Source organism: Narcine bancroftii, chromosome 6, assembly GCF_036971445.1.
Source record: "Narcine bancroftii isolate sNarBan1 chromosome 6, sNarBan1.hap1, whole genome shotgun sequence".
Lineage (NCBI taxonomy): Eukaryota > Metazoa > Chordata > Chondrichthyes > Torpediniformes > Narcinidae > Narcine > Narcine bancroftii.
In genome coordinates, this window is record NC_091474.1 from 251,002,464 (window position 1) to 251,020,478 (window position 18,015).

The window sequence follows — 18,015 nt, forward strand, 5'->3', positions numbered from 1 at the left end:
ACATGGTAAATGTGGGCTCACTCTTAAGTTTTAAGAATAAAATGGATAGGTACATGGAAGAGAATGATTTGGAGGGTTATGGAGTTGGTGCAGGTCATTGGGACCAGTGGAATGATGTTTCAGCACAGACTAGAAGGGCCAAATGGCCTGTTTTCTGTGCTGTAACGTTCTAGGTTCTAACCAGTGTCATCTTTTCCCACAACTATCTTAAAGTTGATAGCACTCTTGATGCTGGTCTCTAAGTGTTTCCTTACAAAATACCTCTGTTACCTGACCAACTTAATTCCTCCATTAGAGGTCCAATATTGCCCCTTGCTTTGTATTGCTGGAGTATGTTTTCTTGGACACAACAAATGTCACCCTATCTAATCCCCTAACTCTTTGGTGTTCCCATTCAATATTGGGGAAGTTGAAATCACCAACAACAGCTTTGCTATTTATATTAAAGTCAGCAATCTACATTTTGGATCCTCTAGCTACTCTTGACTGTTTAGTGGCGTATAGTATACACTCACCAGATAACTATTTTTCAGTTATCTTCTTTGACAACTGTACCTATCAGACCTGGATTTACAGCTCACCGGATAAATGAGCTGTCGATCCTGGTCTTCCAACCATATCTCTGTATCCTGTTGTTCTGCAACTATTCCATGTCCTGAGGTCATCTGCTTTTCCTCACCAGCTTCTTGCATTAAAATAAACATGAAGTTTACCTGCAATGCCTCAATACTTGTCCTCCTATTGTTCAGGTATTATTCTGTTTCAACACATTTCCTTTGCCTTCCTTGTGATCCTTAATCTTTTCAGTCCCTCTTAGATCCCAATCAAATTAATTTTAAGTTTCCTGGATGAACCCAGAAAATCTCCCAGCCAGAATATTGCTCCCCTTCTGTTTAGATGTAATTTGTCTCTCTTGTATAGGTAACCTCAGTCCAGAAGAGATCCCAATTGTTTATACCCTGCCTCTTTGGGCAACTGCTCAGCCATTTATACATGTGCCCTTTTCTCCTCTTCTGAATATCACTGTTATAATCCAGAGTTTACCACCTTGGAAGTCCAACTCTGAACCTTTGTCACAACTCCCCATCTTGGTTTTGCAGGACGCCATCCCATTTTCTACCTCCATCATTGGTTCCAATATATACCACAACTTCTGAATGTTCTCCCTCCCATTTAAAAATGGTGTGGACTTGATCCAAGACATTCCTGACCCAAGCACCCGGGGGGCCACATAACATTCGAGAGTCATGGCCTGGGTCACAGAATTTCCTGTCATTCTACACATTATGAAAATTCACTGTGGCAGATTTAACAAATTATTGCACAAAAAAGTGAAATAGAGAATAAAATTTGCTCTCATGAATTTGTACAGAAAAAAAAGAAAATCATAATTTTTCAACCAGAGTTTCTCGATGCAAGTCTGCACCTGCATCGATGTGGCTTAAAATTCTGGTCCATTTTCTTGGAACATAACCCCTCCACCCCATATCATAGGTTGTCTATATGGCCAACCCTGTGCAGAGAAAGAAAAGCAAGGATATCGTTATCGGAAGCTTAAGTACATTTTTAAATTCACAGGATTGGAACCTACCTAGATAGATGGAAGATGAAGTGCTCTCCCTTGAACAATTTGGAGTCAATGAGAGAGGTCAGGGTGGGATTGGGACTGATAACTAAAGTGACACGCATTGACTCTCAGACTGCCTTTACTTTCTTCAGTAAAGCGAAGACCACATTGTAAGTACTGAATCCAATATGCTAGATTTGATGAAGTGCAAGTAAATTGCTCCTTTAATGGAAGGAGTGTTTGGGTTTCTTGATTGTGGGAAAAGATGAGGCAAAGGGGTAATAGTTGAGATTGAAACTTGCATTGTAAAGAGTACACACTTCCCTCATTTATTTCAGTCAGCAGGTGTGAACTTTAATAATACAAGAGAAAGAACACTTTCACTTTTTGTTTTAGCTCCCAAAGTAAAAATAATATACGGATAGAAAAGATTCGTGCTGATTCAGAGATAGAGGCTCGGGAGAATGGGGCAAGTGAACTAATTAAAATGTGCATCATTTACATTACGATGGCCTTAATTGTTCAGAGATTGCCATTTGATTACCCACAAGTTGAAAACTAGAAGTATTTAAAGCATAGTCATGGTTTGTGGAGAACAGAAAATGATATTGAAAAAAGTGTGAATATAAACTTAAAAATATGATTTATCCTAACTCTTAATTTTGGTAACTTTCTTTAGTTTGATGAATATTGTGGCATTCCAGTGACTGAAAAGCGTGAACATCAAGATTGCTACTCTCCATTGGAAAGCTTCATGCGGTTACCACAGCATGTTCCAACTTTTCCTGAGGCTGAACGATACTCTTTCATGGGAGACAACAGAGAAATGCATCAAGATAGTGAGACAGGTGGGCTCCCTGGTTTAACAAATGCCTACTTCCATTTTGCTAAATATGGCACAAATTCAGAACTGGACATTCCATCTGAAAATAAGGACTGCGTGACAGACTTCCTACTCCCACATGAACAAGCCAGTCAAGAAAACCATGAATTCTCTCGTATTCTTGGCTTATTGGCAGAGGTTGACAACAACAATTTGCAAGAAAGGAAACATAACTTTCCAGATATAGAGGAGGAGGAAAGATTCCTGTACGGAGAGGATGAAGAAGAGAAGACTGAGTCTAGTAAATTTAGATCTCCTTCAAGCAGAAATCTTCCTGTACGTCAAACCAGTCTGCCTGAGAGATTGTCCAGTGTGACAAATATGAAACCTGATAAAGAGTACGAAAAGATCCATGACCTATTGAAAACCATTTGGCTTGATATAGGTGTTTCAGAGATTAGCAAACTGGCAGCACGCACTCAGGAACGTCTCCATGGAAAAAAAACTTCAACACGATCTTCTGACGGCCCATTAAAATCTCATCATTCTGGCTCTTTGGATAAAAGGAAGAATCGAAAAGATGTAAAATCACCAGAGCCTCAGTCTCAGATGAATTTGTCAAAACAAGAAAATATCTCTTGCCCAGGGTTGAAAGAAACCAAGCAATCATTTAGAAAGAAAATGACTGTAAAGGCCAAAGAACCTAAGAGGGCAGTTCCACGATATTCTGCTCCAACAGTTCCAGTAACTTGTAAGCCTGGTTTATTGCCAACTCCACCACCAGCTTATGTCATGCCGCCATGTGGTCAGTATCCCATACCTGCAATAAACTATCTGCCAAATCCACGAATTCCTAACTTTAATCACTATGACCCTTACCTCACATACTCAACTCCTGCCTGGCCAACGTGTCCACCTCCACAAGATAGTAAGCCTAGCAGTCCAATGGTAGTAGTTATGCATCAGCCAAATGTCTCGCGTCCAAACCTGAGGGTCATTGAAACAGTCAAGGCTCCCATAAACAATGAGGACCAGAAACGAGAAGAATCAGTATTGGTGCAAGTGCAGACAACACCTACACCAACCAATATTCCAGTATCATGCTCGAATCGAATGACGATATCCAAGTCAACTGAGGAAGAGAAAAGAAAAGCTGAGCAGAAGCGAAAGGTTTGTAATTATTATGTATGTGTCTTCAAATATCGTACATACTCGTGTAAAGTCAGTGCCATGTAAAAATTGACCCCCAACCCCTCCCCTCTTCTTTCCCCCCCCCCCCGAAAGTTTTTGGGCACAGCTGTCTGCCCATCCATCCATACTCCCAATATCCTGACCGCAATTTCTAGCCCAGACCATAGCTGCCCATCCCCAGAGCTCCTGATGCCCTGACTGTGGATCCTCGCCCCATCCGCTCGCCCACCAGCTCTATGCCTCAACCGTGGATCCTTGCCTCGGCCATCTGCCCATCAGAGCTCCCAACGCCCAGGACATGGGCTTCCCACCCAATCTTGGCCACCTGCCCGCCCATACAAGCTCCCAACAGCCCGACAACGCAGGTACTTACTGCAGTCAAAAGCAGCATCGTTGACTCCCTAAATTTTACCATAAAATTGGTCCCCTAAAACTCAACTATTACACGAGTATATACATTTGTTGCAGTTTTGATGTTTACTTAGTTCTAACTTGACAAAAACCATTCAATCAAAACAGTTAATATATAATAATCAGACTAAGTCATCCTCTGGATAGTTACAGATTATTGTGTAAAATATATGGGTTGGGTTTAGTAACAATATGTTTGTTAATAACTAACACTAGACTAAAGAACAGCCATTTTTCACATAAGGTATTGAGTGGTTTCCAATGCCATGGAACCATGTTTCAGAAACAAATTGTACACAATGGATTACAGGAAAGTAGTGCATCTGTGTGCCAACATGAGTGAAGTCTTGAGAAGTGGATTCATGACGGTCATAGTAGATTTTCAATCCTTGAGTGCTATGGGGATATGGGCTCCCTAAAGGAAAATTTGAACATTTGGGCTCTGCTATGTCTTGAGCATACATTGGTGCGTATTTTCGTGTTGGAAAGTAGATAACCATTGATTTAAGTTTGGTTTTACTGTGAGTATTTGTTGTATTTATTGTATCTTTTAATACAATTCATTTGGTTTACTATTGTAGTCCTTTACAAGTATCTGTTCGGTTGCAGCAAGAATGTCTGCCTATGTAAATTGTTCAACTTGTCTGTCAAACTTACTTTCATTTATTGTTTAATAATGTAATTTTAGAAAATGAGTACAAAGGAACACTGCTGGTTTAAAAATGATGTGTGCTTCTTTTTAGAAACGAGCCATTGGTCGAGTCATTAACAATTGATATTTGGTAATATAAAATGAGAGTGAATATTTCCCCAGTATTGAAAATAATCCTTTCATTGTTCTTTGGGATGTATTTAATTTGGCTAATGGTGTGACTGATACTGTGGATTCACTAAAATCAAGTCAGCAATTACAGTATTTAATATATTCCAGTTTCTGTTTTAAATAAATGAAGTAGTGTGGGGAGAAAAGGAAAACCATGCAAGTCAAGTTGCAAACTGAAGGAACATCTAGCCGAAAGAGAGCAGCAAAGAGGCAGTGGGAGAAGAATAAAAGCAGGGCTTGTGAGTGGCTAATACTATACAATAAATTTGATTGAGTTTTTGGAAGAAATGACAAACAGAAATCATTGTGTTCAAAGAGTTTGCCAAGGCTTTTGACAAGGTATGTGGCAGGTAGTCCAGAAGGTTAGATTGCATGGGATCCATATTGAGCTGGCTAATTGGATATAGAATTGGCTTGATGGAAGGAAATGGTAGTGGGGGAATGTTACACAGATTGGAGGCCTGTAACCAGTGGTGTGCCAGAGGGATCAGTGCTGGGTCACATTTTGTTTGTCATCTCAATTAATAACCTGCATGACAATAATTTGCATGGTTAGTAAGTTTGCAGGTGATACCAAAATTGGTGGTAGAATGGATGATTAAGATTATCTAAGATTACAAGATGAACTTGGAACATGGACCAAGGAATGGCAGATAAAATTGAACTTGGACAAGTATGAGATGTTGCACTTTGATAGGTTAAACCAAAACAGGAATTACACAGTGTATGATTGGGCCCTGGAGAGTGTTGTAGAACAGAAGGACTCGGGGATGCCGTTACATCATTCAACGAAAGTGGCCACACAGGTAGAAAGGGTGTCAAGGAATGCATTTGGGATGCTTTTCTTCACTGGTCAGGGCATTTAGTGCAGCTTAACATGTGGCTAAAGAGATGGTGCAGGAGGAAGGACTTCAGGTTTCTCGATCATTGGGCTCTCTGAGGAATGTGGGATCTGTTCTGACTGGGCGGTTTGCATTTGAACTGGAGGAGGACTAATATCCTTGTGGGAAGGTTTTCTGCTCCTGTGAGTTTAAACTGGATTTGCGGGGGAGGGAAACTAAAGTGCCAAAGCTGATAGAGGGGTGGAGGAGGGAAAAAATTGTTAAATTTGCACGCAATGTTAGAAATCAATAGTTTGAACACGGTGAAAATGTTCTCAGGTTCATCTATTTCAATGCAAGGAGTATTGTAGAAAAGGCAGGCGAGCTTAGAGCATGGATTGCCACGTGAAATTATGACATTTTGGTCATTATTGAAATTTGATTGCAGGAGGAGCAGGACTGGCAGTTCATTGTTACGGTCTTTTGTTGCTTTTGATACAGTAGAATGGGGGGGTGGATGGAAGAGGGAGGAGTGGCATTGCTCATCAGGGAAAATATCTGCTAGGATGCTCTAATCAGAGCGACCCACAGTTGCCAGGAGTGAGCGTTACCACTAGAGCCATCAATCAACCGAATGGCTCGCAAACCTCCCTTATGCCTTGAAGTCAAGTTTGTGTAAATTTCTATAAATAGCTCACTCCATTTTTTTGAAAAAGTAAAGAGAGTTTGGGTGTCATTTGGTAAAACTCTGTGTCTGTTGTAAATTATCTGAGTAAAAATTTCCTCAGCTATGCGTGCAGCCAAAACATTTTAGACATAGTTACAACAATATCACAGCTGTCCTCAGGCAGGACAGACCAGAGGGCTCCTCTACTGAGGCTATGTGGGTGGAGCTGAGGAAAGGGTAAGGTATGACCACACTCATGGGGTTGTATTATAAACCGCCCAATAGTCAATGAGAATTGGAAGAGCAAATCTGAAGAAAGACAACAGACAGCTGCAGGAAAATAAGGTTGTGATAGTTGGGATTTTAATTTTCCACATATTGACTGGGACTTCCATACTACAAAAGGGCTGAATGGCTTGGAGTTTGTCAAATGTGTTTAGAAAAGTTTTCTAAATCAATATATAGAGGTACCAATAGAGAGAGTGCAATACTCGATCTCCTATTAGGGAACGAGACAAGACAGGTGACAGAAGTATGTGTGGAAGAATGTCTTGGATCCAGTCATCTTAATGCCATAGTTTCAAGTTAATTATCTTAAAGGGGGGGTCACATGATGCAGCGGAGATAGGAGGATATGAGCTCCAGGGCTCCTCAGAAGGATTCAGTTAAACACCATTTTAAAAAATGCTCAAAATTGCCTTTAAACTAGCTGAACAGCTATAGCAAGAAATGAACAACTAAACAAAGAAATACAGCTACTGACCAGAATTTAGCCTTAAAAGTGGACTTCATCTCAGCCATGGGATGTCAGCAAAGTAGTAAGATGATGGCACTTCAAAACCATTGACAACACTTAAAGTCGCCTTTAAGCTAGCTGAACAACTAGAGCAAGAAATGAAGAACCAGGTAAAGAAATACAGTTACTGACCAGAATTTAATCTTAATAGTGAAATTCATTCCAGCAACGAGGCATTGGCAAAATATTGGCAGTTTAAGAATGTTAAAAACACGTAAAAGCGCTTTTAAACTATCTATATAACCAGAGCATGAGTAAAAAATGGGGAACTAAACAAAGTGTTACAGGTTATATTATAAATAAATGTTTATAAAATAGAGAATTGTGGGGATTTAGTGTAGGTCACTTCACAGATACCTACACTTCACATCTTATTTAAAATGTAAGAGCTTTGCTGAAGCTGGACATTCAGGCACCAGTGGCTTTGCAAAAGACAATGGAACTGCCTTGGAAGGAACTTCAGAAGTAGGTGTAAATGGAACAATGTACAGGCAGAGGCTGATAAAGATCTTTTAAGGATTGGATTTGGAGCCTTGGGAGGGGTTCTGATTTTTATAAGCAGAGAGAGAGAGAGAGGTCAGTTCTGCGGTAGCTTTTGAGGCTGCAACATGGCAAGCTGGCAGGCTTGTTGAAACCCCATTTTGAAGACAGGTTGTGAATTCTGAGTTCAGCCTGTTCAAACCCCTTGTCGTCCTTATAAGAGGAAATGGCTGGCTATAGTGTTTATCCTGAAATAAGGGAAACAAGAGGAACTCTGTGGTGACCTGAAAGAAGAGGTTATCATTTGGAAAACCCATGATGGGGCAAGTTTCTTCAGCAAGACACTGATCGGAGAAAATCAGTTTGTGTGTGTCCAACGAGCAACAAATATCTCTCTGAAACCATCAAGTATCTTCCTGAGTGGTAACCATTTACCTTTAAGCATCAGAGCTTGGTGAAAATTCATAAATGTTAAATTCAATGCACTGTATAAGAATTGTCTGATACTGTTGAACTTGGAGAAGTGAATGATTGAACTATTAAAGAACTTTCTTGAACACATAGACATTACATACATGTGCACTTAGAAGAAGAAGGGGGTTAAGTTAGGTTAAATAAATAGTAATAAGTTAAAGTTTGATCCTGTTATTATATTTAAAGAAAATTAAAAGAAACTTTTGTTTAGGTAACCATTTATCTTGGTGAATTTCTATTGCTGCTGAATTTTGAGTTCCTCTGGGCTCGTAACGAAATAAATACAGTTACTGGGCAGAATTCAGCTTCGATAGTGAAATTCATCTCAGAAACGGGACATTGGCAAAAAAGCAAGATGCCGGCCGCAAATGCTTTGAGGTCTGAGGAATGATCCATCCCTCAAACACGGTTAGCTTAAGGGCAACCACTGAAGGAAGGGGATCTATATGTCCTCCTTCAAGAGATGCAAAGAGGTAGCGAAGCCCCCTCAAATAAATTAGATTCCAGAACAGAGGATTTAAAGACATGTTCAACCAGTTGACCTCCCAAGTGGCTGCCACGGAAGAGCGCGTTGGGATGGTAGAGGACCAACTAACAGAGATGGACGCTAAGGAAGGAAAATGACTTTCTGCTTGGAAAAGTGGATCAGCTAGAAAATTACAGCAGGTATAATAATGTCCATATCTTTAACCTGAAGGAAGACTCCGAGGAAAAGAATCTATCAAATTTTTTACAGGCTGGATCCCAGTCATTCTGGGACACGAACACTTTAGTGAATCGATAGCTATTGAAAGGATCCATCAAGTCTGTGGGCCTGAGACCGAGACATATCTTGATACGTCTGTTGAGGTATCAGGACCAGGATAAAATCTTACATAACGCTGCATGGGGAGCAAGAAACCACAAGCGTCCCATTATGATTGACAAAAGGCCAGAGTTATTTTTTTTCCCTGACTTAAGTGCAGGTCTAATGAAGAGGAGGAGGGAGTTTGACCAGGTAAGGAAGGAACTCCGGTCTAAGAATATCCTGTTTGCCTTGCTTCACTCAGCAACACTGAGGGTCACACTCCCTGATCTGACAGAAGGAAGAGATTCTTCAAGGTGCCTGGGGAAGTAAAACACTCTTGCGTAATTGGCCAGGAGGAAAATAAAATGGTGAACAAGAGCAGGTGGATGAAAATTGGATAGGCAATCATCGTCCTCACGAATCGCCATGGATATGTGTCTTTACTGTAGTCACTTTTTCCACCTATAATGGGTGAGTTCCAATTTAAACTGACTTTTTATGGTGACCGATTTTTACAGTAATTGTTTGAGTTGATCATTTTTTTTAACTTAATGTTGTATTCAAAATTGAATAATCTTATATAAATAGTTCATATTTTTTAGATTGGAGCCCTGGGCCAGGAAAACTGTTTAATAGTTGGAAATGTTCTTCTTCAATGAGTGCACGATGGACATCCCAGCCTAGTGGGGAGGTTATGCTGAAGGTTCAGAGCTCGGCATTAGGAAGAGGGAGGGAGGGCTTTTTATATTTATTTTTGTTCTTACTCTTAGTTTTAAATTTGTTAACAATGTCAGTGCCTTTTCCGATCTTTTGCTACTTTGTCACAGGAGACACATTTTTATTTGTGTGTGTGTGTTCCATATATATTGTGTTTGATTACTATTAATGAATAAGGTAGTGAAATTTGTTAGCCTTAATGTGAATGGGCTGAATGGAACAGTTAAAAGGAAACAAGTTGACACACCTAAAAAAAAAGATAACTGATATTGCCTTTATACAAGAAACTCACTACATGGAATGTAAAAAACTAAGGGGAGAGTGGTAGGACATGTAATATCATTTAATTCCAAAGCCAGTTGGGGGAGGAGGTAGCCATCCTGATTAAAAAATCCCCCAGTCATGATTGTAAAAACTATCATTGACCCATCAGACCAATATGTATTTGTTAATTATCAGCTTTACTCAGAGTCATGGACATTTTAAAACTTATACGCACCTAACTATGATGAATCCTTTACTGAAGATATCTTCCTTAAGGTGTCAGGGGGAACAACAAAATATACTTGTAAGGATTGACTTCACCTTCTGTTTGGATCCTGTCCTGGACGAATCAATATAAACAGTATCCAAAATAAAAGCAGCTAAAACTACTTTAGCTTTTATGAAAGATCTAAATTTGATAGATGTGTGGAGGCAAACACACCCTCGAACCAGAGACTACTCCTTTTATTCTGCACATCACGACTCCCATTCTAGGATTGACTTCTTTTTGTTATCAACACAGTTAATTCGCAGAACATTAGAATCTGAATACCTATTCTAGAACCTTGTCGGATCATTGACCTCTGACTATTTTGATGCCAGAAAAATCAGCTAACTCGCACAGATGGCATCTGCATTAAAAGCCTACCTTAGGGACAGATAATCTCACATACAAAAGATATTAAGAAGAAATATATGGTGGACATAGAAGAACTGTAAACAGAAATTCTGCATTTCTGAAAAGGATTTTCAAATGCAGCTCCAAAGAAACATATAAAGTGCTTGTAAACAAAAAAGGACAATTCACTGCACATTTATGAAATTGAAAAAAAAACATTCTAAGAACTAGACAATATTATGAGCCGTGAGAAAAAGCACATAAAGTCTTGATCTGGCAATTGAGAGCAGAGGAGAGTTCGCAAATAATATATTCAATACACACTGAAATGGCTCAGTTTCACATAACCCAACAGGCATCAATGAATTATTTAAACAGTTTTATACAAACCTATATAAATCAGAGTCCCCAGAAGACCTAAGATTGATGAATTTTTATCCCCTGTTGAACTACCTAAATTTGGCCAAGATGATCAAACAAATTTGGACCTCGTCTTTACTTCCAAAAGAAATTGCAAAAGCCTTGGGCTCACTACAGTCCAATAAATCACCAGTGGAGGACAGTTACCTCCCAGAAATTTACAGAGAATTTAAGGATCTATTTATATCTCTTATCATGCATATAATTAACTTAACTTAGCATATATAACCCAAACTCTCACTGAATCATTTTCTACTGCCATAATTAATATGATGCATTAAAAAAAAACAGGGACAAATTAAAATGCTCTTCATTTAAACCCATTTCATTACTAAACTCAGATTACATATTGATTTCTAAGGCTAGCAGGCTTGGCAAATACTTAACTGAAATTAATAACTCCAGACAAGACTGGTTTTGTTTTGAAATGTTGGTCAGCCAACAACCTATGTAGGCTTTTCACTATTATCCACTGTACAAAGTCTAAGGCTGAACCGAGTGTCGCTGTGGCTCTGGATGCTGAGAAAGCCTTTGACATGCTGAAATGGCCCTATTTATAAATTGGGTTAAAACTCTTTATTACAGACCCAAAGCTAGGGTCACCATTAATGGACATATCTTGGCAGCATTCCCTTTGAGCAGGTCGACAGGGTTGCCGCTCGTCTCCAGGACTTTTTGTCTTAGCTATTGAGCCCTTGACAAAAGCAATTAGACAAGACCTGGAGATTAAGATTATGGTGGGTCAGACAAACTACAAAATTAATCTTATGGCAGAGATGTATCCTGTATTTAACAGATCTGATTAATTCCTTTCTAAATTACAGATTCTATTAAAAGCTTACGGCGAAGTTTCAGGATAGAAAGTAAACTGGAGAAAAAGTGAAATGATTCCATTAAGAAATTTCAATCACACTGAGTACCAGCAAACAAATCCATTCAAATGGTCCTCAGGTGGCAAAATAGTGGATGATAATCTTCAGCATTTATACAAACTCAGTTACCTCCTGCTACTTAGTAAAATTGAAGAAGACTTGAGTAGGTGGATGAATTTGCCCATCACTCTAATGGGAAGGGTCAACTGTGTAAAGATGAATATATTGCCAAGATTGCAGTATCTTTTCTGGTCCTTGCCAATTCCACCACCTCAAACCTTTAAAAACCTTTAATAAGCATATTGGGCAATTTATTTGGAACTGTAAGGCACTGAGAATATCTATGGAAAAGTTAACATGGGATTAACATAGTTTCAAAAAGTATTATTTGGTACCCCAAATGAGATTCATTTCTTAATTTTTTGAGATTTCTTAATTTTTCACCTTCTCTAAAAGAGAAGGTATATAATGATTTCATCTATTAATGGAATTCCAGAATTATGGTCAGCAGCATAGAAAATATCCCATTTTAAAACACTTGGTTAACATATGGTATGAGACTTGTGGAGGCTCTGGACTGAAAAGAGGATCGTTATCAAAGACACCTTTAAGACAAAATGAACTTCTATCCATTACTTTGAACAATAAAGTTTTGGAAACCTGGTATCATAAAAGGATATAAAGACTTGGAAGATTGTTATTAAAAAAAGGACATCGTGTCATTTGAACTGCTAAAGAAGAAATATGACATCCAATAAGACCTTTGTTTGTTACCTTCAGTTACAATCCTTCCTTGGGGCCATTTTGGGCTCTGAAATAACGACTGGGACTCACTGAAAAGGAGAAACTATTTAATGAAAGAAATGTATATATTTATTTCTAGAATGTACTTTTTATTTGCTGAATGAGGACCCGGAGCCAGGTTTGCATAAATCTAGGGTGAGATGGGAGTCAGATTTAGACAGAACAATTGACGAACTACCCTGGTCAGATGTATGTCAGTGAAGTTTGTTATCAGTGCCAGGTATAGATTGGTCTACTATAATTTTCTTCATCAACTGTACCTCACCCCATAAAAATTACACCAGTATAAACCTGAATTATCAGAGAAATATTTTAAGTGTGGTATAGATATTGGTTCCTTTTTACATTCTTCCTCACTTTGCACCAATGTGAGGCCCTTCTGGTATGATCTCTATGACACCCCAACCAAGATTATGGGGTCACCTTACCAGTAGACCGAAAGCTTTGTCTTCTGTGGAACTTTACCGCGGTTGGTAGATCACTAATTAATTCTCAAATCAAATTCACAGAAATTGCCTTGTATGTGGCCAGGAAATGCATGCCAGGAATATAGAAGTCTGACTCCCACCTACTCATGGATAGGTGGTCTTCAGAGAGGAAGAGCTGCATCCCTCTTGAAAAGGTCATATACAATCTCAAGAAGGGATATAACACCTTTCTAAAAATCTGGCAGCCTTATTTAGAGCCTATACGTGCCAATATAGGGTTACAATCACTACTGGCTAGTCAGTAGACCTCTGTAAAGATTTTACACTATGGTATTACGGTGTCTCCAAATGTTTTATTGTACACACTGACATTGGGTTGCTTTTTTTATTTCTTTCTCCTTGTTCTTTCTCTTTAATAGGTCTGATGTAGAGGGGAAGGAATGGAGGGAGGTGTTTTGTATTTGGTATGATTGTTAAATATATTTAAAATGATAAACAAAAAATAGGTCTTGGATGATCGCAGTCTTCTGGATATTATCCGGGTGCATAGGAAACTGATGGTATCCCCGGATCAGGTCAACTTGAGAGAACAGCTTTGCGCCATGGAGGTTCACTGCGAAATCCTGGATATGGGGAATTGGGTAGCAGTCGGGCATCGTTGTTGCATCTGTAGTCTCCGCAGGGTCCCCAGCTGCAGTTGTACTTTGGCACCAAGTGGAGGGGTGAGGCCCACAGGCTATGGAACAGCAGATGATGTTGAGTTCTTCCATGTGTTTAAACTCTTCCTTTGCGAGGTTGAGTTTGTCCAAGGCTAGGTAGCAGGCTTATGAATGCAGTGGTGGGCTAGTGGTCGCGATATGGTGCTGAGTGCTGTGCTTCAGTATGGCGGCAGTGAACTGGGGGGCACCGAATGGAGGGAAAGTTAGCGAGGAGTCTTCATGGAAGTGAGCTGGATGGACAGCTCATGGGATGTGTTGAGGGGCACGGTCCGGAAAGTTTGTGTGGTTTAATCGTCTGCCCTGGAGGTCCACTAATAGGGAGTATGCCCGCGGGAAATCTGCACCCAACAGAGGTTTGACCACTGAAGCCAGCATGAAGAACCAATTGCAGGTGGTCTCACTGAAATGTACAGGACCTCTTGCCAAAAGTTTTAATAGTGATGTTGTTGGCAGTGTGGAGGGAGGGGCCGTGGGGTGTCATGCATGTCTTGGGCGCCATAAGGGGTATGACACTTTTCTCCGTTCCATGTTCATAAGGAATCCTGTCCCAGATGTGGAGAAGGCTGTTCGTTGGATCAGCCGCCGCAGCCAATAATGGCGACTGGCGCCGTCATTCCCCAGGAATGTGTGTGGCTGGCGGTACCTGCGTGTTGAAGGTAGAAGCACCATTTCAGATCGGGCCTTTCTGTTCAGGGTGCGGCCTGTTCATGTGGTGGACTGGACTTGGGCGTTGTCCCCAGCGGCGGCCATGTAACGTGGTTGACTGAGTCAATGGCCTCGCACTTGGCACAGTAGAGAATGTCTGTCTGTGCCGCAACCTTGCGTGAGTCGTTGAAATCTACATCGGCCAATAGGAGTCTGATGTCTTTGGGCATTTGCTTGAGGATTGCCTGCTTGAACATGAGGCAGGGCTTGTGCCCTTCTGCTACTGTTTAAACTTTATTGAACAAAAGTTAAAATACAAATGTAGAATAAAATGTAACAATAATACATTTCTCCCTAAATAGTCCCTCCCAACCTCCCCCCCCACCCCAAAAAATAATAATCATAATAAGTGGAGCTAAAATACATATTTATTGGTAATTTAATTTGATGGTATCAATCCCATCTAACAAAAACCATTATATTTCTAAACCTATACATTTCAAATACGGATTCTACATTTTAATAATTTTTACGCAAATTTTAAGTGATCTTTTCCAAAGAAATACAAATTCTCAATTCAGTATGCCACCTTTGGGTATTTAATTCGATATCATTCTTCCATGTAATCTCTGTACATTTCCTAGCAACTGCTAAAGCCACCGAATAAATGCCATTTGAAATTTGTCTAATTTTAAACCCAAAGTCAACGTTGTGGTATATCCCAATACAAATAAAAATCAAGTGTCAGTTTAAATTTGAATAAACCTTCCAAAAACTCCATAATTCTATACCAAAAAGACTTGACCTTTTTGCAAAGCCAAACTGAGTGCAAAAAAGTACCTGTTTCTTTTCCACATCTGAAACATAAATCTGAAGAACTAAAATCATATCTTTTTAACTTCTCAGGAGTTAAATACAATTGGTGTTTAAAAAAAATTATAATGAACCAAACTATATCTCATATTAATTAATCTAGTCATACTATCCTCACACATAGTTCTCCACTCCTCCTGAGATATTGGAATAGATAAATCATTCTATTTAATTTTCATTTTATATAAATGAGGTTTAGTCATCTTCTTTTGCAATAAATAATACATTTCTGAAATAAAACCATTTTTAACTCCATCAGTTAATAAACGTTCAAACTTTGATCTTTTAGGCAATTTCAATTCACGCCCTAAATTATCTAATGCCCTGCGACTGTGAGCATTTTGTCCATGAGGGTGGACGGAGGCCTATTATCTAGGCCGTCTAGGTGAAGGAGCCTGGTGGCTCTCTCACATCATGAGAGGCCATATGTGCTAATGAGGAGATTTTTAAGAGCCACGTATTTACCTTCCTCTGGCGGCACCTGGATGAGGTTATTGACCCAGGAGGTAGCTTCCCGGTCAAGTGAGCTGACGACGTAGAAGTATCTTGTCAAATCAGAGGTTACCTGTTTGATTTGGCACTGAACCTTCGCTTGGCCAAACCAAGTGCGGGGCCTGTTCGTCCAGAATGTTGTCAGCTTCCACGCAACAGCACCTCTGTCTGTGGGTTCCATTGTGTCGTGTCTCGTGGAGGCTCGTCAGGGTCACCAGTGTAGTGGGTTGTGTGCGAGTGCAGAGAAAAGACTGAGACAACAGGCTGAGAGCTTGAGTAACACAACTGCTTTACTTTGAATTCCACGCTGCAGCCTTTTAGCCCGACTCTGGTTCTGCTCCCCGCGTTCTGGTACTTACGTCACTATGGGACGCAAGCGCGCATGCACCCTTCTAGTCTGGACTGGAAAGAGACGTTCTTGTGATGCCATCTGACCTTGCGTGGCAAGCCACTAGAAACGTGCATCGCCACAATACACTATATTAAACTTTTTCTCAAACACAAAAAAAAGCAAGCTCTGACAGTGAACAGATCTATATGTATAGGAGGGATGGAGGAAGGGACTGTTTTGTTTTTAAGCATATAGAGTACAGTTGGGGGAACTATGTTTTTGTATATATAACATTTATTTTTGTTCCTTTTTATAACTGTATCTGGGCTCTTATGAGGTCCAGGTTTGGCTGCCAGAACTTTACATAAGTGTTGTGGTGGCTCACCACGAGGCAGGCGAACCGGCCCCGCTTGTAAGGCACAAGGCGGGGCAGCCAGCCAAAAGGGCGCCGTTGGGGGGGGGGGGGGGCTTTCCCTTCCTTCCAGCACAGGGCTCAGAAACCCGTGCTTGGGGACCACGTGACGCCCGGATGACGTCAGCGCCCTCCAGTGCGGTTCTCAGCCAGGTGCAGGCTGGGAGGAGTACAAGTGCAGCCCAGCAGCCTCCAATAAACCAGTCTGTTCACTGAGCTCAACCTGTCTGGTTGTGTGTGTGTGTGTTATTGCAGGAGCAGTGTAGCTGCCGCTACAATTGGTAACCCCGACTGGTTCAAATGTCTTTGAACCCATCATGAGCGAGCATGGGATCAGTGCTATAGCCATGAAACTGCCTGAATTCTGGGTTCAGGAGTCGGAGACTTGGTTTGGCCATGCGGAGGCTCAGTTTCATCTCTGCCACATTTCATACGACACGACCAAATTTTACCATGTGGTCGCTGCCCTGGACCAGGCCACCGCCAAATGCGTGCTGCACCTTGTTCAGCACCCACCCGCTGAGGACAAATGCAAGACCATCAAGCGAGTGCTTACCAGGTCCCTCAGACTATCCAGACACCAGTGTGCTGCTCGGATGTGCACCTCGACACCCTGGGGGAAACAGGACCCTGATGGACAAGATGCTCCCGCTCATGAGTGAGCACACCAACTGTCCACTCTTCAAGCGCATCTTCCTCAACTATATACCCGGGGACATCAGGCCGCTGCTAGTCCAGGATAGCTTCACTGACCCGAGGAAGGTCACACAGAAGGCCCAAGACCTATGGCTCACACGATTCCTGGAGGGCTCAGTGGTCCAGCAGGTCACGAGGCACGGGCACGACCATACCAAGCCCGCCCCTAGCGCTGTGGTAGAGCACCCGGGCCCTGCAAAAGTCCCCGGGCATAACCAAGGCCACAGCATCCGCTCCAGGTCTCTGCTTCTACCACCTGCGCTGGGGAGCCAAGGCTCGGAAATGTCGTCAGCCATGCTCATTCCAGGGAAACAACCAGACTGGCCGCTGTTAATGGCTGCGGCGGCTGGCCAAAGCCACAGCATCCTCTACCTGCAGGACACTGGAGCCCAGATCAGCGTCATCCCAGCCACGGCCGTCGAGTCCAGAAACCAACCGCGTGGACCTCCCCTCCGTGCGGCCAATGCAACAACAATCCGGACATATGAAGACGAGACAGTCCACTTCCAGATCGGCCAACAGAATTTCGCGTTGAGATTCACCGTCTCGTCCCTCCCAATTGCCATCCTGGGTGCAGACTTCCTCCTCGCACATGAGCTTCTGGTGGACATTCGAGATAGGTGCCTGGTGAACGCCCGTACCTTCCAGGTACGCCTCGACGATGCCTGCTCGGAGCAACCGCACATGGCCACGATCAGCACGCCCAGAGACGAGTTCCAGCGAATCCTGGACAAGTTCCTGACACTCTTCAAGGCACAATTCTCTGCTGCTTTGCCGCGTAACAGGGTGTTCCAGCATTTCTCCACCCAGGGCCCACCGGTTCACACCAAAGCACACCAGCTCCCACCTGATAAGCTCCAGGTAGCGAAGGAGGAGTTTTCGC

General features: G+C 41.5%; 1 protein-coding gene across 2 annotated transcripts in view; it reads left to right on the forward strand.

Moving 5' to 3' along the window:
• LOC138737234 (zinc finger protein 318-like) overlaps positions 1 to 18,015 on the forward strand; it is a 99,980-nt gene that overhangs the window by 26,965 nt on the left and 55,000 nt on the right. The window contains exons 1-2 of one of the 2 annotated variants that reach the window (XM_069887943.1): positions 1,651 to 1,737; positions 2,247 to 3,560. In XM_069887943.1, the coding sequence (XP_069744044.1) occupies positions 2,322 to 3,560 (1,239 nt within the window). In that variant the 5' untranslated portion in view covers positions 1,651 to 1,737; positions 2,247 to 2,321. Of the gene's footprint in view, positions 1 to 1,650; positions 1,738 to 2,246; positions 3,561 to 18,015 lie in introns of those variants that run through there. The other variant, XM_069887942.1, reaches the window with a different exon arrangement.